At 45.2% G+C, this 25,499-nt stretch overlaps 1 protein-coding gene across 3 annotated transcripts; it reads right to left on the bottom strand.

Annotated features, from left to right (window-relative positions):
- Positions 1–5,575: 5,575 nt before the first annotated feature.
- Positions 5,576–24,499, bottom strand: LOC308395847 (E3 ubiquitin-protein ligase TRIM39-like). 3 transcript variants are annotated; one of them, XM_080880862.1, is made up of 11 exons: positions 24,378–24,499; positions 21,012–21,528; positions 17,677–17,830; positions 11,020–11,115; positions 10,585–10,674; positions 10,336–10,479; positions 8,939–9,086; positions 8,650–8,694; positions 8,515–8,541; positions 8,129–8,304; positions 5,582–7,815 (listed from the first exon to the last, which is right to left on the bottom strand). In XM_080880862.1, the coding sequence occupies exons 2-11, from the start codon at positions 21,515–21,517 to the stop codon at positions 7,447–7,449; spliced, it is 1,755 nt and encodes a 584-aa protein (XP_080736988.1). In that variant the 5' UTR covers positions 21,518–21,528; positions 24,378–24,499; the 3' UTR covers positions 5,582–7,446. The 3 variants fall into 3 exon arrangements, with proteins under 3 accessions (XP_080736987.1, XP_080736989.1, XP_080736988.1); XM_080880861.1 differs by having other exon boundaries at positions 5,576–7,815; positions 8,129–8,541; XM_080880863.1 differs by lacking the exons at positions 8,515–8,541; positions 8,650–8,694 and having other exon boundaries at positions 5,581–7,815.
- Positions 24,500–25,499: the final 1,000 nt, after the last annotated feature.

Below are 25,499 nucleotides of genomic sequence, written 5' to 3'. Positions count from 1 at the left end.
TTAGATTGGGTCTGGAGTTATTTAAGTTCTTCAACTTGTACATTAACGACATCTGTAAAGTGTCCAAAGTATTAAAAATGGTTCTCTTTGCTGACGATACAAACATTTTTTGCTCTGGTGATGATCTGCAGAATTTATTGGAGGATATGACTAATGAAATAAGTAAAGTGAAGTTCTGGCTTGATAAAAACAAATTATCATTAAATTTGAATAAATCTAAACTGATGTTATTTGGAAATAGTAGTTTAAATACAAATGCAAAGATTCAAATAAATGGTGTTGATATTGAAAGAGTCAGTGAAAATAAATTTCTGGGGGTAATAATAGATGAAAAACTTAACTGGAGAGCTCACGTAAGATATATTCATTCCAAAGTATCACGAAGCATTGCAGTACTAAACAAGGCAAAACAGGTATTCGACAGAACATCACTTCATATTCTCTACTGTTCACTGGTTTCACCATACTTAAGCTATTGTGCAGAGGTCTGGGGCAATAACTATAAAACCACATTACATTCACTTTTTACTCTTCAAAAAAAAGCAATTCGAATCATCCACAATGCAGGTTATAGGGAACATACAAACTCACTATTTTTGCAGTCTGAAATATTGAAAATTGACAATATAGTGAAATTCCAAACAGCACAAATTCTATTCAAAGCAAAAAATAAAGAACTGCCAGGTAATATTCAGAGTATGTTTTTTTTGAAAGAAGGAAGTTATAATTTAAGGGGTTTTTGTAACTTCAAAACAATGAAGGTACGTACTACAAGAAAAGGCTTTTGTGTTTCTGTTCAAGGAGTGAAACTATGGAACAAACTGAATATGGAATTAAAGCAATGTCCAAACATAAAACTGTTCAAAAAGAGTTATAAAAATATGATGTTCTCGATCTATAAAGAAAAGGAAAATATTTAAATTAAGTGAATGTCTCTATTTAAAAACAAACAAACAAAAAATTCATGATGTGATATTATAGTATATAGTATATCAGAAATCTGTTCACTATTTTTATTACAAATTATATCAGTAAGGAAGCTGACTAAATATTCACTGATAATTTATGGCAAAGGGGTGGGATTAAATAAGTGTATACTTCTTCCCACTCCCTTTCAACATGTAAATTAATCAGAATGTTTTTTTTTGTATGTAATTTGTATAGTATTTTTTTCTCTCTTATTTCTTTTCTAAATGTACTTGTATATTGTTCACATGTTGAAATAAAAATTACCAATCAATCAATCAATCAATGAAGGCCGTCTTCCATTCGTCCCCTTCCCTAATTCGCACCAAATTGTAGGCGCTGCGTAGGTCTAGTTTTTGTGAAGATGCAGGCCTGGGAGAGGGAATCGAGTGCGGTGGATAGCAGAGGAAGAGGATGGCGGTTCTTGACGGTGACTTTATTCAAGCCCCGATAATCTATACAGGGGCGGAGCCCGCCATCTTTCTTCTTGACAAAGAAGAATCCCGCAGCTGCAGGGGAGGTAGAAGGGCGAATAAAGCCCTGTTGGAGAGCCTCAGCAACGTACTCCTCCATGGCTTTGTTCTCTGCGGGTGACAGCGAGAACAGGCGACCACGAGGAGGGACCGCTCCCGGGAGGAGCTCGATGGCCATGTCGTAGGAGTGATGAGGAGGTAGAGTAGAGGCTCGCCTCTTACTGAAGACCTCAGATAGGTCGTGGTAAGACGGAGGGATCTTATCCAGATCAATGGGCTCCGGGGGTGAAGCCTCTTCTGACTTTGGTCTGAGAGAGAAGGCAGCGGCGAGGACACTGGGGACCCCAATCCAGGATCTGGCAGGAAGACCAGGAGATGTGGGGGTCACGTTGACGGAACCAGGGGTATCCAAGGATGAGAGGAGAGGACGTGGCCGAGACTACTAGAAACCGGACCTCCTCCTGATGATCCCCAATAGACATGCGAACCGGCTGGGTCTGGAACTGGATCGGGTAGGGTTGGAGGGGTCGCTCATCTACTGAGGTCACCGGGAGAAATCGATCGACGGAAGTTAACGGAATGCGAAGTCGAGAGGCTAGTTTTTGGTCTATGAAGTTCTCAGCGGCTCCGGTGTCCAGGAGGGCTTCAGATGAGAACTGTTGGTGTTTCAGGTGAAATATTACTGGTAACAGAAAACGAGAGGGGTCAGAGGAGTGGGAAGGGCCAGGTGGGACTCCCCCGCAGTCTACCTGGCGTCGTCGTTTCCCGGACGTAGCGGGCACGGGGGACAACGGTGTCGAGCTGATCCACAGTAGGCGCAGAGACCCTCACACCAGCGTCTCTCTCTCTCCTCTTTGGAGAGTCTACCCAGCTGCATGGGCTCCTCGCTGGATGTACTGCTTGGGCTAGCAGTGGCTCCGTCAGAGGGGGGAGGAGGCTGCGAAGACGTGGCCCTCTGAGGCTGGAAGGGTTTGAAGGCCCGAGGGGTGTGGTGAGGCCGCGACATCACTCGTTGGTCGATCTTCAGGGCGAGGTCCACGGCCTCATCCAGAGTTTTTGGGGCCTCACGGCCGGTCATCTCATCTCGGATGTAATCAGCCAGTCCCTCCAGAAAAATAGAGCGCAGAGAAGCATCTCCCCACTTTAGCTTAGCGGCCAGGGTGCGGAATTGGGAGGCAAAGTGATAGACGGGTCGACTGCCCTGGCGTAAATGAAGCAGCTGTGACTCCACTTCCACTTCACTGCTAGGGGGAACAAACGTCTTTTTTAATTCCTCCACAAACAGGGCATAGTCATTGTAAGCTGCAGATTTATTGTTGTAGAGAGCCACGCCCCATTCCTGAGCCTGGCCAGACAATAGAGAGATGTTAACATTGCAACTTTTGCATGGGTGGTGGCGTATTTAGTGGGCTGACATTTAAACAGCATGTCTAAAGTGGCGAGCAAACCATCAGGCCGGCCATCAACTCCGTTCCACTTATCTGGTAGTCCGATCTGGGGCTCCGCGCTCACCGGCGCTGGCTGACATTGCAGCGAGGTAACGGAAGTGGAAAGTTGGAGGACAGTTTCGGTGAGGGACTCCATTTTTGTGCTCATCCGATCTACCACACCGCGAAGATATAGAACTTCGGCTTTCAGCCGTTCGAATTCCGCTGGGTCTATATGCGGCTCAGACATCCTGTCACGATCGGGCGAATTACACACAGTAGTTCGGCGTGCCCGTGTGGCGTGCTGGCTAGACCCAAACACGGCGAAGGCTCGTGGTGGGTTGGAACAGACACGCAGTTATTCTAGTAACGATCAGTGTACGAAGCGTGGCTTCCGAACTGCCGTTACAGACGGAGAGCGAGCGGAGCCGGGATGAGAAAAAGGATCGAAGGGAAAAACACTCACGGTTGCTGAATCAGGTGGAGACTGACGTCGGCAAAGTTTCGGAGCTCCTGACATGAAGAGAACAATGTCTGAGCGGCGAACAGGTGGGTGGCATCTCTTTTAAACCCGGCCCCGTGATCAGCTGATCACCGGCTGACATCCTCTGCCTATAAACTCAAATAACAAATCAGGAGTGGCCTTTTACAAAACCACAGCCTTGATCTTCCAGATGTATCAGTATCACATCACAAATGTTGCCATTTCTTATCATTACAGCATTTTCTCAGAAGCTTATTGTTCATCCATCTAAACACTCATTAGTTAATCATGTACATCATTGTTCTTTGTATGCTGCTGCTAAATGTCCATCTTTGCATATTCGCAGACTCTCCCATTGGTTGATCTTTATCTATAAATCTCTCCTTGGGCTGGTTCCATCTTATTTATGTGTTTATATGTGTGAAAACCACAACCAATACAACCTTCGTTCGAACAAAATCATACAATTGATTGTCCCAAAAATCAGAACAGAATTGGGGAAAAGGGCTTTTAAATACGCTGCCCCTGCTTCCTGGAATAATCTGCAGAAGGAACTGAAATTATCAGAATTGGTTACCTTGGGAGAGTTTAAGTCTGTCTTAAAGGAACGAGAGAACAGCTCTTTTACTCAGTGTGATTGTTTTTAATGTACTCTTAATTTGATCTGTTATTGTATATTTTACACATGTTTGTATGGGATATTGTATTTGTTTTAAATGTTATATACCTATGTGGTATGTGACTTTTGTTGCTATGATGCCAGGTCTCTCTTGGAAATGAGATTTTTAATCTCAATGAGATTTTTACCTGGATAAATAAAGGATTAATAATTAGTACATTTTAAAGCTACACGTTACCTGTACTGTTATTATAAAATGATTTCTCTAATGCACCTTCTTGAGTTATTGATCATATTGCTCCTGTCAGAACAGAACATGGTCCACCTAAATCATCCTGGAGAAACTTTGAAAATATGGGAAGAAGAATCTGCTGAATACAAGAAGGAGCAATGAATTCATTTTGAAATCTATGAAACTAAGCTAAAGGCTTTTTTATTTCCATTCATCAATAAACGATTTAATCATTGTAATTATTCTATCAACTGTTTCAGTGATGAGTGTTTCTAAACAAAGTTTATAATATTAGAGGGAATATTTAGTCATTTCTCTGCCATACATACACATGACTGCCATAAGCATCACATCCACACGTTCACCTGTAAAATCTAAAAATCAGGAAGAATTTCACCAGCAGCTCCCTGCAGGCTGCTATCGCCCTCTACACTCTGCTCTAATCACATCACAACTCACATCCAGTGGTAATACATCACAGACCTACTGTACATCTGTGCTGAGATTCAAAAACTCACATCCTTCTTCTCAGTATCTGTGTGTGTGTGTGTGTGTGTGTGTGTGTGTGTGTGTGTGTGTGTGTGTGTGTGTGTGTGTGTGTGTGTACGTGTGTAGCACCAAATTTAAGCACCTTAAAATCTTTAACCTGAAACAACCTCTCTCTGTCTCAGATAGCATCAACATTTTGCTCTGTGACCGTCTAAAAGTCATCCATGGAAATAATTCCAAACATTCAAACCATGCTTGTCACATGTCACAGAAAGGAACAAGGAAATGACAAAGACATGTTTGAAGTCACTAAGATAACTACGACAGAGAGACCCACAGAGAGGGTGCATTCCCACAGTACATCGACCTCTGACCAGCGCCCCTGTACAGGAAGTCTGGACTGGATCTCTGTTCCCAGAGTCCTAATGCCTGATCCTACGAGTATTACCCAGCAGCCAGTGCAGAGTTCAGATGGAGCAGATGTGGGTGAGGGGACTCGCTCGGCTCTCACTGCCCCACTGTCCGAGTGCTTTTGTCTGATAAAAGAAAGCCGAGCCTCCGTCAGCCACATTCATTATGGCAGCTTTGTAATTGTAATTAACCGGGTTCATTTTTGGGTTCTGGACAGTAGGTCACATGGGCCTGTAACCAGTAAGAGCTATTCACACTAAAACTGGTTAATGCTCAAATTCTTACCTTCACAAAGGGTTAAAAAGGGAATGTCCACAATTTAGTCTTTTAGTTGCTGGAGTTTTTTTTAAGTATTTTAAAGAAGAAAAGCAAAAGTAGAATCAAATTATATTCATAATCACATAATAATGATCAAATCACATCAAGTATACTTATTTAATTAATCTAAGAATTTATAAAGACAAAATAATAATCACGAACAGTGACAGAGGTGGCATCAGTGCTGCCGTGCTCCGAATCACATATGTGTAAAACCCTCATTCAAAAACTCCACTGATTCTACCTCTAGATGATTCATCAGTAGAACACAGAATAGGACATTAACACAGAGAACATACTGTCACGCCCCGCTCTGGGGGTACAGGAGCGCAACAAGGGTTAAAAAAAGGTGCCTTGGTCCCCAAAGTCAGAAACAGCCAAGTCACAGATGAAGGTGAGGTTTATTGCTACATCAGTCATACCAAAACTGAAAGCAGAAACTCCAGGGTGAACCAAAATCAGCTAAAGTAACAAAAGAAACAAGCTTTTCCAAAGAAGTGCTACTTAAACTAGACGAGGACAAGCGCTACCCCAAACTCCCAAATTTAATAAACAAGAGAAAACATACAAGAGGAAGTGGGCTTCAGTGCTGTTTATAAGTGGACAAAGCTATTTACAGTACTATACACTGTCCTAGCTGTTGTCAGGACACACAGAGGGATTAAATACTAGGGCTGTATCCCAATTCAGGGTCTGCAGCCTTAAAGGCCACATTTTAAGGCCGATTACGTCACAGCGACGCAACGAAAGCTGTCCCAATTCAAAGGCTGCTCGAAATGCGGTCCTCAAATGCGTCCTTCATGTCCCTGAATTTTAAGGCTGTGGCAGTGTAGACTTCGTGGCCCAACATATCCCAGAATGCATAGCGCGGCGGTGGGTGTGGATAAATTTGCAGAAAAAAACAGCGGATGAGGGGCGCCCGAAGAGTAAACTTTTAAAAGTAAGTACTGAATATTATGTCACTTATTTATGTGCGAATGTTTAATAACAAAGAACATTAAAACATTCCTGTTGGCCACATGTCGGCAAAGTCATGTGACATTAGTGACGTTTGTACTAACTTTACTTAGTAAAGCCTTTACTTTAAAATATACGCCGTTCAATAGCTGAGCTTAATCTTACAGAGAATGATCAAAGCTCATGTAGAAACAAACACATGAACAAAAGATTTTCTCCTTCATTTCTGTCAAACAAAGCTGTATGACACGTTTCCAGCTGTTAGTATCATGGTTGCTAGGCAACCTGGGCAGCGCGACGGAGGCTAGACTGTCCGATTTCACAAGCCTCGCACTTCCGGCCTTAGCGGTCTTTGAGTGCGCGGCCCTTGTGGATCGTTAAGGCTGCGTACTTTAAGGCTGCAGACCCTGAATTGGGATACAGCCTATGACTTGGGCAGCTGAGGACAGGTCTGCCGGAGACAGCGGCAGCCAATCAGAAAAAGGAGAGACTGCAGAGACTCTTAAAGGCACAGAGCACACATAAAAAATGTAGTCCAGACATACCAACACACACTGATTCATGATCAAAATATGGCCACTGTAAATGTTTTAAGGAAAATATTTTCTCATTTTTAATGTGATGACAGCAACACAATGAAGTGTTTCTTTTTGAGGACGCAGCTTTCAGGATTCTCTGCAGCAGTCTCAAACGTCTGACGGCCAAGGAGAGCACTTTCTGAACAGTCCTGGCTCTTCTTTGGTGTCATTTTTGTTTCATGATGTAGTAAGTGTGCCTTTCCAGAAGTGTAAACTGCCAAATCCACATGCGACTCCATGCCATCGGTAATGCAGGCCGTTGAGCTGAGGCTCATCGCTCATCTTTAGTTTGACGGATGCAGAGTCCGTATTTTCCTGAAAGAATTTCACATTTTCTGCCAATATTAATCACAATGGCAGCTTTAGCATATGCTAACCAAAGGCCATATTCTTCTTTATTGTGCTGCAAAGAATAAAATGATCAGTTATTAGTTGCAGATGTTTCTGTATCCAAGTCTTGAAGCAGTACTTTAAAGCACTTGATATAGTTGATCATTCTGTCATTGCAACAGGACAGATGATTAGTGGAGCCTCATTCCGTCCCGATTTATTTGTACAGGGGCTGAAGAATGGATGGATGGTATCAGAAAAACTATCTGTGAATGTAAACATTAGCACTTTGGCATCTACGTTGTAGAAGGACAACAGTCCCTTGTCATAGTCAACATAGATTCCCACCCGAGATGGTCTGATGTGAACCGTCAAGTTGGTCGATGGTTCTGTTCTGAAGGCGAACTCGGACTGATCCCGAAGGCTGAGAAACCAGTATCCATGGGCGGGGCTCACGGTGATTTTACCCTTACGGTTGATGGACCGATTGGCCACGCCGAGGTCCCAATCAGTCTTCCCCCCTACCTCCACCTGTAAGAGGACATTATGGTAATGATTAATTTAGACATTCGACACCGAATTTGCAGTGCGCTTTGATCTTTAATGTGGATGCCATAGTTTTTCCAGTTATGATGGGAGATCCCCCATATGTTAAAAAAAGAAATAAAAAACACTAATTAATCAGTAATTTAGCAAAAAGAAACACATAAAATCTTCTCACTAAACTCAAGATGTCATAAAGCTCCCCTCGCTCATGTCTCCACGTACCCATCAGATGGACTGCTTTGTTTGTACACAGAGACTGAGAGTTTAAACTAAAAGAGCTTGTTTCCATATTGCTTACCTCCCAGTAATGGCGCCCTGAGTTGAAGCCCTGGTTGGCCAGCAGACACACTACCCGGTCAAAGCGTTTCGGGTTGTCTGGTACCACCTGATGGCGATCTCCGCAGTAAACCCTCTTCCCATCTGCTGAGACGGTGAGACGTGGGTGGGCTGTGGTGGGATCCAAAGTGATGTCAACTGACAGATACAGTGATAGAGCAATGGTTAGTTCCTCCACCCTGTAACACTGCTGACTTGAGTTCGGGTTAAAGATGAATGATGTCCGGTACACAAGTTGGACAGAAAACTGTAAATGCCAAAACGTCTTTGAAATGGAGTTTCTAAAAACCCGCCAGTTTAGCTCGGGGCTCAAACAAAAGTAAACGCTAAAAGGATTTAAGTCCATACCTGCATATTCTTGAACCCTCTTAACCTCTGCAAAGAAAATGTGATAAATTGACTTCTTGACATTTTCTTCAAGTCATTTATTTGAAGAAGAATATTAACATGTAAAGAATTGTGTGCTGTCATTAAAACACTTACTCGGGTTGGGTCTAGATAAAGACTGGTTTGATGACGATTGCTGACCTACCAGTATGGAGAGACACATTTTTGTAATGTTGAGTTAATATTTGATGTTTGTTAATGAAAACACGATCATGCAGAGTTTGAACTTAGAATTACATAATGCTAGGATGGTCTGTTTTTGGCTACGTTGCTATTGTACAGACGTTCCATTGAGTTGCAAAGGTTTAGAGACACTATTTGCTCTTTTGAATTTTCAACGTGACTTTACTGCCCAGTTTAACTTGAGGTGGGAATGAAGACTTACAGATTTCTGGCAGTATTCGCAGCTCTTTGTGAAACTGCTCCATCATCTGATTGACAGACCTGAGAATCACACCTGACGTCAGCTGAGATGACACAGAGACTCCGGACCAGTTCTTAGCCTGCCAAGGTGCAGACAGGGAAGGGAACGTCTGCAGGGAGATAGGAATGTCATAAAGACATACAGTCTATGTTACATATCATGTTAATCATACTATATGCTCAAAGTAGCCAAATTCCAGTTACTTAGGGCCAAATAACAAATTCCAATAATCACCGATTTCATTTTCATCGGCGGTTTAGGAAAAGGTCTGGCTGCACTCTCTTCTGCACCTCTCTCATGCACTGTCCTTCAAACTCATCCATGTACTCCTTACATGTTCACCTGTCTCCCTCTCATTGAACTCTGTCCAGGTTCTACTAACCTTCATTCTCTCTTCTCTCCAGAACATATCTGCTTGTTTTCAGACTCTCGTCCATGCACTCCCTCCCCTCACTGCAGATTACATCTGGAAACATCAGTAGTTTCTGCTGGAAAGGTAGTTGGCAGTGGTTCCTGGAGTTTGCACCAAAAACCTCCCAGTAAATGCTTTGGTTGCTAGCAGATTGCTACTGACTACCTACTGGCTGAGCAGGAGTATAAGGTGTGGCACAAACCAGAAATGCCTACAAAGTAGAAGTCGTGCCTCAGCCACAGCCGATGTGTTTCAAAAGACACAGCATTTCATTTAAGCCTAATCTTCTCTTTTTCTTGTTTCGCTTCAGCTCAGAGAATCTGTCGATTCCAGTAAACCACAGTGCTACAATATGCTGCTGACCAAATGAATCACAAACTTTTTGCCAGCTGGTTGGGGAAGGCTTCTTTTCTAATGACTGGTCCAAGGCTTGAGGAAGAAATTTCCCACTGACTAACAGCAACCTCTAGCAACTGAATGGGCGACACTCATCAGCTTCATTCACTCGTTCCTGTTGCCACCACGAGCACCTCTACAACCCTCTCCTCCCTGGTCACGTGTCTGCACCCTAACAAACGCTGCTTGTACCGAACTGTTCTGTGAGCGTGACTGGGGCGCCCCAGCTTTTAGTACTATAACCGTGGCTCTCACAATTCTCTGACAATCATTTGGTAGTTTTATGCAAACAATAACATAAAAGCATCAGGAGTAAAAAAAAAAGTGAGTGGAGAAGACATTTTCATGTCTCCCAGCAGCTAGTGCCTCTAGCAAGATGAGTAATCCTGATCCAGGGTTTCACATCTCTGCATCTCAATTCTCAGTATATTCCTTAACTGGACTTATAGCTACTTTCTGGATCTGTTACTGGGAGTAACTAGTGGAGCACTGCAAATGTATTACGTCTGTATTATTTTATCTGGTGCCTCATTTCATTATTTATTCATACCTTGAGAAAGAATATGTAGTCCTCAGACAGAGCCAGCTGACTCAGTGCTGAGCTCCTCCGTTTAAGCTCAGCTATTTCTTCTTCCAGCTCTCTCAGCACGCTCTGAGCTCTGCGCTCTGCCGCTCGAAGAGTCACCTCTATCACCTGGGTGCCACAGAAAGGGTGTGTTCATGAATATGCCGACAAATGTGTCGTCTACTTTGAGACAAAAATAGTGTGTGCAGTATGATTGTCTCTGTAGTTGGTCACCTCCAAGACTTCAGCTTGGCAGTGCTCCACGCTGGAGATCAGCTTGGAAAAAGCACAGACGGCTTCATCCGTCTCTCTCTCTGCACTATCCTGATTAAAGCACGAACAGCAACCAGCGGAAAAGTAGAAAAGAAGAATTCAGAGACAACCATAAATGCAAAATGTGACAAACTAAAGTGTGCTCACTTTTGGTATCTATTCTGTCATTTTCTTTTCTGAGATATTTCATTAGACATGAACAGCTCGGCCACATGAACAGTTTTTAAGGACAAGTGTCAGCTAAAGATCTCTGCTCTCTGATTGGCTCCTGGAACAATGTAGCATGCTATCTTAACAAAACAAACAAACAAACAAAGTGCACGTGTGAGAGAATAAATACATACGATCCATAAGCGAAGCTTCTTCCTGCAGTCGTGTTGACACCACATCACTCACCTTTATCTCTCGCAGGGAGCTGTGTACCTCCTCCACTTTTCTCTCTCTCTCACTGATGAGCTCCTTTAGCTCCGCCTCAGTAACACCTAACTTAGCCTGAATGAGACAGAAAACACAGTGTGTCTAACAACCAACGCATTAAACATGCTCTGCTGCAGTTGCATGTTTATATACAATTAGATGCACAGTTTGTTTGTCAATGACAGTTGACTTTGATTTAAAATCAACTGTGTCAACTGACAAACACTGAAAATATGATTGAAGTGCAGATCTTCAGCTTTAATTCAGGTGTTTCACAAAAACGGTGGAGCCAGGTGTTACTGCTGATAGAAGTAGTATGAATTCTGATGAGTGAGAGCAAACATGATTGGATAATGGGCCAAAGCAAAAGCAACCCAAGAGCAGTGTTGGTCAAGTTACTTGGAAAAAAGTAATCAGTAACTAATTACCAATTACTTCCCCAAAAAATTAATCCTGTTACTTTACTGATTCCTTTTTTCAAAAGTAATTAATTACTTAGTTACTTAGTTACTTTTTAAAAACACGATTTACAACCTGAAGAGGTGATAAAGTGATCGATCTTTCAGCCCAATTCTACTTTTTCTGCATAATCCATCATACAAAATTTAATCAAATGGAAAAGTCTCTTTTTAAAACTTGTTTTATCAGTTTTAATCTTTTAACTTTATGCATCAAGCAAAAATGTAATTATATGCAACATTCTCTGACTTGAAGAAATTTGTTTAACATTTAAACCTATTTTCTGCACATTCCAGCACATAAATTTTTTTTTTTGTGTTTACACTCAGTCTTTCAAATAGATGCAAGTAAAACACAGCAGAAAATAAATAAAGTCAAAGACTCAGCGGTCCTGTTGCTCTATTTTCACCTGTTGTCACAGCGGGGCGAGCTACACACAGTAGGACAGTGTGCCCGTGTGGCGTGCTGGCTAGACCCAAACGCGGCTAGGCTAGCGGTGGGTTGGAACAGACACGCAGTTATTCTAGTAACGATCAGTGCACGAAGCGTGGCTTCGGAACTGTCGTTACAGACAGAGAGCAAGCGGAGCCGGGATGAAAAAGAGGATCGAAGGGAAAAACACTCACGGTTGCTGAATCAGGCGGAGACTGACGTCAGCAGAGTTTTGGAGCTTCTGACATGAAGAGAATGATGTCTGAGCGGCGAACAGGTGGGTGGTGTCTCTCTTTTAAACCCGACCCCGTGATCAGCTGATCACCGGCTGACAGGACCCCCCCCCCCCGAGGACCGGCACCCGACGGGCCAGGACGGCGGCGACGGAAATCCGAGATCAGGGAAGGGTCCAAGATGAAGCGGGACGGCACCCAGGAGCGCTCATCAGGACCGTAGCCAGCCCAGTCCACCAAATACTGGACCCCCCGACCCCGGGGACGGGAGTCCAAAATCTGCCGGACAGTGTAGACAGGACCCCCATCGACGAACCTGGGCGGGGGCGGGGCCCGGGAGGTGGGCGCCAGCGAGGAAGTGACGCGCCGTTTAAGCTGCGAGACGTGGAAAACCGGATGGACCTTCATGGCGGGCTGAAGCCGGAGACGGGCTGGGAGAAGCTCCAATCAGGCGGCAAAAGGCTTTCCAGAACCTGGCGGTGAACTGGGGCCCCCGATCGGAGACTATGTCCTTGGGGAATCCGTGAAGCCGGACGACATGGTCCAGGAGGAGCTCGGCCGTCCATTTGGCGGAAGGGAGGCTGGCCAGAGCGACCAGGTGCACCGCCTTAGAAAACCGGTCCACAAAGGTGAGGATGGTGTCAAGACCGTCCACGGATGGGAGGCCGGTAACAAAGTCAAGGCCGACATGGGACCAGGGACGTCTCAGCACAGGGAGAGGGCGAAGGTCGCCAGCGGGCGGCTGAGTGGAGGACTTGGCCCGAGCACAGGTGTCGCAGGCGGAAACGAAGTCACGGACATCCCGGGTCATGGAGGGCCACCAGAAGGCACGACGGAGGAGTTGGAGGGTCCTGTCGGGCCCCGGGTGACCAGAGAGCGGGGAGGAGTGAGCCCAGAGCAAGGCCTCCTGACGGCACCGGGATGGTACAGAGAGCCTCCCAGCCGGGGTGTCAGGCGGAGGTGGTTCGGCGGTCAGGGCATCCCGGATAGAGTCCTCCAAGGGCCACCGAAGGGGGGCAGCGAAACAATGAGCTAGTAGGATAGGTGCAGGGTCCGACGTGAGGCCGCCCTGGGCGAACTGCCTGGAGAGAGCGTCTGCCTTGGTGTTCTTGGAACCAGGGCGGTAGGTTAAGCTGCTTGGCAGAACAAATATGGATCAGATTCTGATGATCAGTCCAGATCAGAAACGGTTCTTTCGCTCCCAGGAGCCACTGCCGCCACTCTTCTAAGGCCCACATGATGGCCAGGAGCTCTCGGTCTCCGACACCGTACCGTCGCTGCGTGTCAGAGAATTTCCTCGAGAAATAGCAGCACGGGTGAAGTTTTCCATCCGGGCCGTGTTGAGAAAGGACGGCGCCCGCGCCAACATTGGAGGCATCCACCTCCACCACAAAATCTCTGGCAGGATCAGGGTGGAGCAGGACGGGAGCCGTAGTGAACTGGCGGATAAGGTCTCTGAATGCCTGTTTCGCACCTGGGGAGAGGCAGAAGGGCTTGGGCAGGTTAGCTGGTTTGGTGAGGGATGTCAGTGGGGCGACAATGGTGCTGAAATTGCGGATAAAGCGCCGATAGAAATTGGCAAAGCCCAGGAAGCTCTGTAGCTGCTTAAGGCTGGAGGGCTGAGGCCACTGGGTCACGGCTTGGACCTTTTGCGGGTCCATGGTCAGGCCATTGGAGGAGATGGTGAAGCCCAGGAAGGTGGTGGACCGCTGATGGAAAGCACACTTCTCCAGTTTGCAGAACAGCTGGTACTCGAGCAGCCTGCTCAGCACGGTCCGCACGTGGCGAATATGGTCCACTTCGGTGCGGGAGTAGATCAAGATGTCATCCAGATAAGCAAACACCCACCAGCCTAGCATATTCCGCAAGACATCGTTGATCAGATGTTGGAAGACAGCAGGGCTGTTGCAGAGGCCGAAGGGCATCACCAGGTACTCCCAGTGCCCGTTGGGGATGATGAAGGCTGTCTTCCATTCGTCCCCTTCCCTAATCTGCACCAAATTGTAGGCGCTGCGTAGGTCTAGTTTGGTGAAGATGCAGGCCTGGGAGAGGGAATCGAGTGCGGTGGATAGCAGAGGGAGAGGATGGCGGTTCTTGACGGTGACTTTATTCAAGCCCCGGTAGTCTATACAGGGGCGGAGCCCGCCGTCTTTCTTTTTGACAAAGAAGAATCCCGCAGCTGCAGGGGAGGTAGAAGGGCGAATGAAGCCCTGTTGGAGAGCCTCAGCAACGTACTCCTCCATGGCTTTGTTCTTTGCGGGTGACAGCGAGAACAGGCGACCACGAGGAGGGACCGCTCCCGGGAGGAGCTCGATGGCCATGTCGTAGGAACGATGTGGAGGGAGAGTAGAGGCTCGCCTCTTACTGAAGACCTCAGCTAGGTCATGGTAAGCCGGAGGGATCTTATCCAGATCAATGGGCTCCGGGGGTGACGCCTCTTCTGACTTAGAGTCCTTTTCAGTCCGGAAGAGAAGGCAGCGGCGTGGACACCGGGGACCCCAGTCCAGGATCTGGCAGGAAGACCAGGAGACGTGGGGGTCATGTTGACGGAACCAGGGGTATCCGAGGATGAGAGGAGAGGAAGGGGCCGAGACTACTAGAAACCGGATCTCCTCCTGATGATCCCCAATAGACATGCGAACCGGCTGGGTCTGGAACTGGATCGGGTAGGGTTGGAGTGGTCACCCATCCACTGAGGTCACCGGGAGAAATCGATCGACGGAAGTTAACGGAATGCGAAGTCGAGTGGCTAGTTTTTGATCTGCGGCTCCGGTGTCCAGGAGGGCTTCAGATGAGAACTGTTGGTGTGTCAGGAGAAATATTACTGGTAACAGGAAACGAGAGGGGTCAGAGGAGTGGGAAGGGCCAGGTGGGACTCCCCCGCAGTCTACCTGGCGTCGTCGTTTCCCGGACGTAGCGGGCACTGGGGACGACGGTGTCGAGCTGATCCACAGTAGGCGCAGAGACCCTCACACCAGCGTCTCTCTCTCTCCTCTTTGGGGAGTCCACCCAGCTGCATGCGCTCCTCGCTGGATGTGCTGCTTGGGCTAGCAGTGGCTCCATCAGAGGGGGGAGGTGACCGCAAAGACGTGGTCCTCTGAGGCTGGAAGGGTTTGAAGGCCCGAGGGGTGTGGTGAGGCCGCGACATCACTCGTTGGTCGATCTTCAGGGCGAGGTCCACGGCCTCGTCCAGGGTTTTAGGAGCCTCACGGCCGGTCATCTTCTCCCGGATGTAATCAGCCAGTCCCTCCAGAAAAATAGAGCACAGAGAAGCATCCCCCCACTGTAGCTTAGCGGCCAGGGTACGGAATTGAGAAGCAAAGTGGCAGACGGGTCGACTGCCCTGGCGTAGATGAAGCAGCTGTGACTCCACTTCCACTTCGCTGCTAGGGGGAACAAACGTCTTTTTTAATTCCTCCACAAACAGGGCATAGTCATTGCAAGCTGCCGATTTATTGTTGTAGAGAGCCACGCCCCATTCCTGAGCCTGGCCAGACAAGAGAGAGGTTAGTAGTGCGACCTTTGCACGGGCGGTGGTGTATTTAGTGGGCTGACACTCGAACAGCATGTCTAAAGTGGTGAGCAAACTATCAGGCCGGCCATCAACTCCGTTCCACTTGTCTGGCAGTCCGATCCGGGGCTCCGCGCTCACCGGCGCTGGCTGACGTTGCAGTGAAGTGACGGAAGTGGAAAGTTGGAGGACGGTTTCGGTGAGGGACTCCATTTTTGTGCACATCCGATCTACCACACCACGAAGATATAGAACTTCGGCTTTCAGCCGTTCGAATTCCGCTGGGTCTATAGGAGGCTCAGACATCCTGTCACAGCGGGGCGAGCTACACACAGTAGGACGGTGTGCCCGTGTGGTGTGCTGGCTAGACCCAAACGCGGCGAAGGCTAGCGGTGGGTTGGAACAGACACGCAGTTATTCTAGTAACGATCAGTGCACGAAGCGTGGCTTCGGAACTGTCGTTACAGACAGAGAGCGAGCGGAGCCGGGATGAAAAAGAGGATCGAAGGGAAAAACACTCACGGTTGCTGAATCAGGCGGAGACTGACGTCGGCAGAGTTTCGGAGCTCCTGACATGAAGAGAATGATGTCTGAGCGGCGAACAGGTGGGTGGTGTCTCTCTTTTAAACCCGACCCCGTGATCAGCTGATCCCCGGCTGACACCTGTAGGCAGGAGTGGGGTAGGCGGAGGTTTACCCTGGTGCAGGTGTGCCGCGGTCAGTGGAAGAATCCGCGAGTTTCTCTGTGAGTTTCCCATTACGTCGTAGCTACTCGGTGCTTGTTGGAAGTTTAGGGGTTTTTTCGCTGTAAAGAGAAGTTTTCTTCCCACGCACAGCGGACACTAATGTTTTTGTCACTTTTTATGGAATCAAACTCAAAGTAAGGTCAGTACTTCCACGCTTTAAACGCTGCACGCTCATACTCTCTCCCACAATCGATATATGATCCACTGTTGATCTGCACACAGCTGTTGTCACTAACGACACACTCGCTTACGTCACTGTCGTGAGACATTCTCCCAAAAAAATCACGGTTTTAGTAACGCAGTAACGCAGCGTTCCTACGGGAAAGTAACGTAATCTAATTACCGTTTTTGCAATAGTAATCCCTTACTTTACTCGTTACTTGAAAAAAGTAATCAGATTACAGTAACGCGTTACTTGTAACGCGTTACTGCCCATCTCTGCCGAAGAGTTTATCAAGATAAAGAAATGGGATATTATAACAAAGTCAGTCACCCTAACTGAACTCTATAGAGCAGCTTATTGAATACAAAACTGAAGGCACAGAGACGCACGAACAAGCAGCAGCTGGAGATGGTTACAGTTTAGGGTTCGAAACATCAGGGAGCCGTTTTTCATTAAAATATTAAATACAAGTGTTATATTTAAATGTGTGTGTATTAATACATAATTCAACTTTTAAAAATTAAAATGTTGAAAATACTCTCGTTCACCTTGAGCCTCTGAAAAAGGGAGACTGTGTAGAAAAGCTTCTAATTCCTGAACAGTGAGTGCAGGAGTTTTGCTAAAGCTGCTGAATCAAAGCTGAAAGCCTGCAGTCACATCTGGATTCATCTCAATCCACTGTGGTTCTGCACAGACACAAACCTAGAGACATAGTTCTAACAGACTGTGCATGATAGCACAGCTGTGTGGTCCAGCCCAGAGTTTAGCAGTGAGGATGTTCACAGCTCCACCTGATACTCTGACCTTTGGACATGCCAGCCCAAACTGGAATCCATCGTTCCAGTTATTCTGTTGTGAAAATTAGAATCATGCCATGACAGCATATCAGGAGCCTGTGAGGAAAAAAACCTTCAACATTCTGAAAATTAAAGAAATACATATCAACATCACAATAACTGTAAGAATTCCCAACCCTACAACAAAGTTGCAACAAATCCCCGCAGCATGATGGTTTAATCTTCTCAAAGAGAACTTTTACTAAACCAGTCAGTGAGGCCCAGTTAGCTGTGAGCCAACCACCACATGCACAAACCTTCTTCAAGTGCCACTCTCGTTTGGCGGGGGTGATGTTGTGTCCTAGGTGATCTGACGTCCCCACACACGTGCTGCACACGCACACGTTATCAGTGCGACAGAAGAATTCCAGACCTCTCAGGTGGATGGGGCACGGCGGCAAATCCGAGTCACTGGACATGTCAACATTTGAATAAAGCCGTAACATGTAAGTGACTGATTAACCTGTCGTCTGGTTTCCAGGACATATTATTCAGTTGTTTACAGTTTGACACGTGTATGGTTACATTTAGCTGTTAACACAAAAGGTTTCCTTACTCTGCTTTTCTTATTTCCTGTCATATGTACACTGATACTACATGCAAACACTCCTCTAAACAATCTGTTTCACACAGTTTTTTTCCCGTCCGTTCATGATGTCATACTGACGAGATATCTTTGTGAACACAGCACAACCACTCACCTCCTGTTCAAACCTCCTGTTTGCAATGGCCAACCAGTCAAGAAACACTTGTTTTAGGCAGTGGGTGACCTGAGCAACACCCAGTATAAAACAAAAGATGCTTTTGAGCTGTGAGTAATGCAAAAATACTCCAGTGGTCTAAAAATGAGAATGGGAGGCCAGAAACGTGCACCATACAAATGTTTCTGTTGTGAACATCAGTGCTAAAACCTTGTCTCACTTGAGGACTAATACCATTAGTAATGGTTAAGAAGTCTCAGTACTCCTTCCAAGAGGACAACCATTACTAGAGTCTGCGTCTGTTGTTTTAAAAGTGAAGAAGCCTCGTGGATGCCAGGCCGGATGTCTTCACAAACCTAAAGAAGCCCACTCGCCTTCTCTTCAATCGTTTGAAACTGCTGAGTTGGTTTAATAACATGTATATTTCAATAAGTGATGAAACATTTGAACCTTTTTCTTTTTTTCCAAAGAAGAGGAGTGGAGGGGCTCAGGTCGTTCCAACGCAAATGACGGCTCGTGCTATTCATCGTAACAAAGGGAATCTCTGTGGCTTTGGACTGTTTATCAAACAGGCATAAACATAAAATGTGCTTAATACTGGAAAGTAGTTTTGTTGTAAAGTGTTGTAAACAGTCGGCGTGGTAAGGACTCCCTGAGAGCAGGGGTCGGAGACTATCTGAAGCATTTAAACTACCAAACAGCCACGAGGTGCTGATCTCTCCATACAGCAGAGCACAGAGCAGCCAAACGTCATATAACACTGTTATTAGTTTACAAACCCACGAGGAATGAAAAGTATTAGCAGGTTGTCTAGGCCTATATGTTTTTAAGACGTGTCTGTAGTTTAACTAATTGATTTGTGTGAGATGGATGTTTATTCACGTAAAATCTCTGAGCATGTATTTGATTGTTTTTTTCATTTTCCGATTTCTCGCTCCCTCATCGGGTCTGCTTGTCCACTGCTGCTGCTGAATCCTCCCATCAAAGCGTTTCTGCTGTTGTGGCATCAAGCTAATGTGTCCACTTAGTAAATCTGGTCCTCTCTGTGGGAGCCTTGTAGCATTTACAGTGGTATGCAAAAGTTTGGGCACCCTTGATCATTTTCATGATTTTCCTTCATAAATCACTGGTTGTTTGGATCAGCAGTTTCATTTCCCAGTACCTGCACTGGCCACACAGCCCCACAGCATGACGGAAGTGCCACCACATTTTACTGTGGGCAGCAAGTGTTCCTCTTGGAGTGCTGTGTTCTGTTTCCATACCACCTCTTGTTATGTCTAAATAACTCAGTTTTAGCTTCATCAGTCCACAGCACCTTATTCCAGAATGAAGCCGGCTTGTCCAAATGTGCTTTAGCAAACCTCAAGCGACTCTGTTTGTGGCAGGTGCACAGAAAGGCTTCCTCTGCATCACTCTCTCATACAGCATCTCTTTGTGTAAAGTGTGCAGAATAGTTGAACAATGGTAAATGGCCTGTATTTGTATAGCGCTTTACTCGTCCCTAAGGACCCCAAAGCGCTTTACACATCCAGTCATCCACCCATTCACACACTGGTGACGGTAAGCTACTGTGTAGCCACAGCCACCCTGGGGCGCACTGACAGAGGCGAGGCTGCCAGACACTGGCGCCGGTGGTGCTGGTGTGTGGGTCGACTCTACCTGTTCTCACCATCCTTCGTCTCTGCTTATCTAAGATTTTCCTCGACCTGTCACTTCCGGCCTTAACCAGGACTGTGTCTGTGGTTTTCCATTTCCTCACTATTTTCCTCACAGTGGAAACTGACAGCTGAAATCTCTGCGACAGCTTTTTGTATCCTTCCCTTAAACCATGATGTGAACAATCTTTGTTTTCAGGTCATTTGAGAGCTGTTTTGAGGCTCCCTTGTAGCCACTCTCGAGAGAAGATGCAAAGAGGAGAAAAACTTGCAATTGGCCACCTTAAATACCCGTTCTCATGATTGGATTCACCTGTGTATGTAGGTCAAGGGTCAATGAGCTTACCAAACACATTTTATGTTTCAATAATTAGTGCTAAAGGTATTCAAGTCAATAAAACAACAAGGGTGCCCGAATTTATGCACCTGCCTAATTTAGTTGAAGTAACTATTGCACACTTTCTGTAAATCCTATAAACTTCATTTCACTTCTCAAATATCATTGCGGGTGTCTCCTATATGACACATTGAAATGAAATTGCTGATCCAAACAAATAATGATTTATGAAGGAAAAATATGAGGATTATCAGGGGTGCCCAAACATTCACATGACTCTGTGTAGAGGATATGAAAATGTCCCCCCACATACCTCACCACTACAGGCATAGACCTGAAAAGTTATAAAGTCAAATTTGGAACAAATAAAAAAAAAAATTAAATAATTTATGCTTTGTTGTGGCACTACTCTCACAAACATCCCGCTGACACACTAATGACAAACAATCATCCAGAGAAATCTGGATGATTGTTTGGTACTATTTGGTAACTTCGTGAACGTCTCTTTACAAATGTGAAGTCATTTACTGAGTCCAACTTTACAGACTTTTTGTGGCCCTCAGGTGACTGCTGCTGTGATTTGGAGATATATGAATAAAACTGAACAGTAGAGCAGGTCATCTACTAGCTACAGTGTTAGTGGTTTAATCCCTGGCTGCACCAGTCTGCGTGCCAAATGTCCTCAGTGAAGACAGTAACTCCAAGCTGCTGACGCATCCATCAGAGTGTGAATGTGTGACTGCTACATGGGAAGCACTGAAGTGTAGAAAAAGGTGGCTGCATGAACGGGTGAATGAGGCATGTATAAAGCACTTGGAAAACATAAGATCCAGTCCATTTACTATTAATGTGGTTCAGTCAAATATATTGTAATGCAATATTTCAGTATATTTCGGTACCTGGGGTAAGGTGGTGGGGGGTCGTGATGCTCCGTCCTGACAAAGGGAGCACCATCTCGACTCTGGCTTTGGGGGAGTGCAGCGTGAGGCAGCCCGGGGTCTGGCAGGCGCTGAAAACGTGACATCATTTCTGCAAAGATGTTCTCGGGCATCTCCCCCTGCCTCTGGAATCTGGGTGGCAGTGGTTGATTATGATGGGAAGGGGACCTGGAAGGCTCCGTTCCTCCAAGTCTGTCAACCACAGGAGAGCCGGCCATCTGCTTGAATTGTTCAGTTATTTCCTTCAGGGTCAGGTTGATATGGAGAGCTGGTCTCTTGAGGAAGGACTCTTTGCAGAGAGGGCACTGGTACATTTTTGTACTGTTTCCGTCCCAGTAGGAGGAAATGCAGGTTTGGCAGAAACTGTGTCCACATGGTAGTGTGACCGGTTTGGTAAATACTTCCAGACATATAGGGCAGGTGAACTGTTCTTCAGACAGGAAGGCAGCAGGTAGTGACATAGCCATTTAGTTTTAAGCTGCATATAGAGACAGACAGAAGATTAGAAAAATATTAAACCGTGTGCATCAGCAGACATGACTTTCAAAAGCTTTACTGTTCAGATCTCATCTAATTCTCGTTGCCACAGGAAAAGACTGAGTTTATACAGAACTGGTCTGGAGCTTGTTCATGGGAACTCCAAACTACGCTGAATCAGAACCAGAACTCTTTAATTATCCCTGAAAATATGTGTTCCCAGTTACTCGAGGCAGTGAGAACAGTAACCGACTAATTAATACAATATGTTACAAAGTTACAAAATAGAAACAAAATAGCTCTAAGAGATACTAATAGCAGAGAATATTAAATATATATACATGGATATGTATGGTTAAGATCCCGTACTTTGTTATTTTCTCTGTAGAGGATGCAGTAGTAATGCTGGAACTACTGCACTGTGTGCTGTGAATGAAATGGAGGAGTTGTACAGAGATATCCAGAGACAGGAATGATATCCTGTCATTTAGTGGTGCATTATGGGTAATCTCATTCTGCTCCTGTGATTGGCCAGTGAGTGATGGAGTGGATGGAGGTATTATCTTGGGCAACATCCACCTCTCCAATACAAGCTGAAGTGATAAACTTTGAATTATTAGATGTTTTTATCTATCCATCCACCTGTTCTTCAAGTGTCTGACACACCCAAGCCACGCCCTCTGACCAGCTTCCTTCATTTCCTGTCGAAGCACCTGTTGGTCACTGCTATGAAAGATGGGAGCCATATTCCATTCAGCAAGTCCTGGCCCAGCTAACGTACTCAAAATTCATGACCGCAGACGAGGAACAGTCACTGTTACACAATAATATACAGAACAGTGACAGTAGTGCTGCAAACACTCGCTTCATCCTGAAACCTGGACGAGCTGGACTGATAGGCTGGTTTCACTCGTCCAGCCTGGATATCTGCACTCTGATACAGCCTAACAGCCCCAGTCTTAGCTCATATATTACTATCATTAAAATGATCTCATTATCACCGGTCTAAAGCTCGACTTCAGCAATATCCATCAAGAACCAAAAGTGAAGGACAAACAGGTACCGAGAGGATTCATGCCCCTTTTTGCTGGGTAACATGTAACCTAAGTGTACTCTAAAACATTCATTGTTCGCCTAATCCATCAACTGATTCAGAAGCTCTTTGGAGCTGCTGGCAGCATGAGACTCTCAGTGTGAGTGTGCACTTCCTTAACTTAAACACACTAAAGCTAAAACACACAGTGAAAATATACAAAGGAGTAGTTGCGCAAGATCAAGAAATTCAGGCTCGGCTGGAATATTCTCGGCCAGGACGTCATCATTACCGAGTTAAACGAGGCAATGAGGAAAAAATACTGCAAGTCATTCGTGTTTCTTTAGTGTGTGCTGTACTGAGATCAGCTGACTCTGACTGGCAGGATAATATGTATTTATGTCGTATAAGCACCTCGCTCCAGCATTCAACAATAAACTGTTATTTCATGAATAAGAGAAGTGAAAGGAAGCCTGCTTCTGTCACAGTGACCTCATGAGAGCGATCTTTCTGTTAGTTTCTTCATACCAGGCAGAAATGTGCTGTCGTGTGAAATTAGCAGAGTGGAAGCTTCACTAATCCAAACATCAGCTGCTTTTTGTACAGCACTGGAAAAAATGATGGAACACAATATATGAGTGCTTTAGGAAAGTAAAGAAGCAAAATAAAATAAATAACAGACAGATTTACTGGCTCATGAAAACGTGCGAGCAGCCACCGTACAGGAAGCACCACCAGCATTGTTGAGCCATTACTCAGTCATGTGGTAAACAATCCGAAGACAGTGGTCATTACTGAAATATGCAAGACATCACAGAGCTGTCGTGTATCCGAAAGCTTCCTCAGAGAAGATGATAACATTTATGAAAAGTAATGTGTAAAATCTGTGTGTAACACTTTATACCAGTGCTTTATATTAACACTGGTGAACCTATGATGGAGGTGAGGTTTTGTGTTGTTCTCACAACCTCAGTGCTAAGAAAAAGTATAGGTCACAATTAAACGTGTGAGATTAATGATCACTTTTTTTATCAGACAAAGATGAACTGAATACAAAACGTGGTTTTTAAATAGTGATTTAGCCACGCCTACCCAGTCCTATGTGAAAAAGTGCCAAAATGGCCATCATGACAGAGAATCACTGTTGACCAATAAGAACACAAAGACCATGTGAAATTTGACCATTTTGACGAGACTTTGGGGGAAACACTGGTATAAAACCAAAAGGCTGAATTTGAACCTGATCAACAGTCAGTGTGACCGACAATGACCCATCACTGTCGTTGTGATTCTGTTAATGTTTTTGGTTTATAAATCCAGCTTTGGTAAAAGTATCGTGACGGCGCACACATGTCAACAACAGACTGTATAACTGTTGAGCACACTGGTGTCAAAGGCTTATATAAAGTTTCATGTGGCGTAGCGACCCACACCCACGGCTGCCTTTCTCTGCTGATTTCTTTCACGTCGTCATGAAACAGATTTGGAGTATCAGACCGTACAGGCACACAGCTCGATAACACCTGCCTGCACAACCATTTCCTGAAGTTACATCATTTAGCTTTGATATTAAAGCTGTAAAGCTGCAGTATAAACAGGTAGCGTGTGTTGTTGCATGTTTTTACACACTTTCACACACTGCATGATAACATTAAATATCAGTACTTGTGTTACATATAGGCATATACAGAGCTTCCTTTGACATAGTGCACAGACAGATGACGCTCTACAGGCTGCTGGGTGAACTGATCCTATTCAGACACCAACTAACAACAGGAACAGAGTCCACAGTTCACATGTTAGTGAACATGTCTTACCTGCAGTTTCAGCAGAGAGGTTGTATTTGAGTGTTTGTACGAGATGTTCCCTGTAGCTCGTTCCTCTCCTTCTCTTGCTCCTGTCAGTCTGGATTTCACTTTTCTCATTCGTGTCATTTTTCCTTCATTGTTTTGTTGATCCCTCCTCTTAACCCCCCCACCCCACCCACGACATTTATCCAAACAGACCTGCTCGACAGGTGCAGCTGCAGAGGTATGCTGTTTTAGATCAACTCTGTCTCACAGCTCTTTAGCAAACACAGCTCTAATTAGATAATGCACATGCTTTTTATTTCAAGAAACTGTCGCGAAATCAATCAATGTAGAGCAGTGTCACAAACCACGGAGGCCCCAGAAAAGTGCAATCAAACGATGAGTTTGTAACAGCCCGGAGAAAACATCAACATATGTCTTCTGACCAACATACATGTTGTGGATACTTATAAAGCAGTGGGGTACACGCCCCCCCATGGCGTCAATGACAGATTAAAATAGGTTCCAGACATTAGTCACAGTCAATCGTACATCTTTAATAGCTATAAGCAGACATAGAACTTCTCTTTTCTATAACACCTTCCATACAAGGTAATAAACTTCAAGCCCTCAGGGTCTCTGAGGCTAATTATTGACTCTGATCATCTGTTACCAAGTAGAATAAAATATAGTGAGACACCAAATGAGTTAAGGCCTCAGGTCTGACACATTCCTAGATTATATGTATTGTAAGCATGCATTGCAGTTATCCTTCTATGTTCTAGTTTCCCTCAGCATGGATCACCTGGACAGTCACGCCAGTGAAGCTTAAGACCCTTAATGAACCGAACATCAACTCAAAATAAGCACAGATATGCAATGTGTATAAAATACTTCTGACCGTACCTGTAATAAAAGTTAACATAATGGAAGGATCCTCAAATGGACATCTTCAATAAACAGCTGTAATGCAGTATCAATACTGTGAGAAATATTATTAGATGGAATAATGCTGTAAAGAATGTTATCAATGCAGTTATAATGATGCAGATTATATGGCAGCAATATAAGAATTTCTGTATCTCCACATTGTCTGTTAAATCATACAGGACACTTGATGCCCACATCAGAGTTTTGCACACTGTCATG

This window comes from Rhamphochromis sp. 'chilingali', assembly GCF_963969265.1.
Source record: "Rhamphochromis sp. 'chilingali' genome assembly, chromosome: 4".
Lineage (NCBI taxonomy): Eukaryota > Metazoa > Chordata > Actinopteri > Cichliformes > Cichlidae > Rhamphochromis > Rhamphochromis sp. 'chilingali'.
The sequence above is the reverse complement of the archived record's forward strand: the minus strand, read 5'-3'. Positions and strand labels throughout refer to the sequence as shown.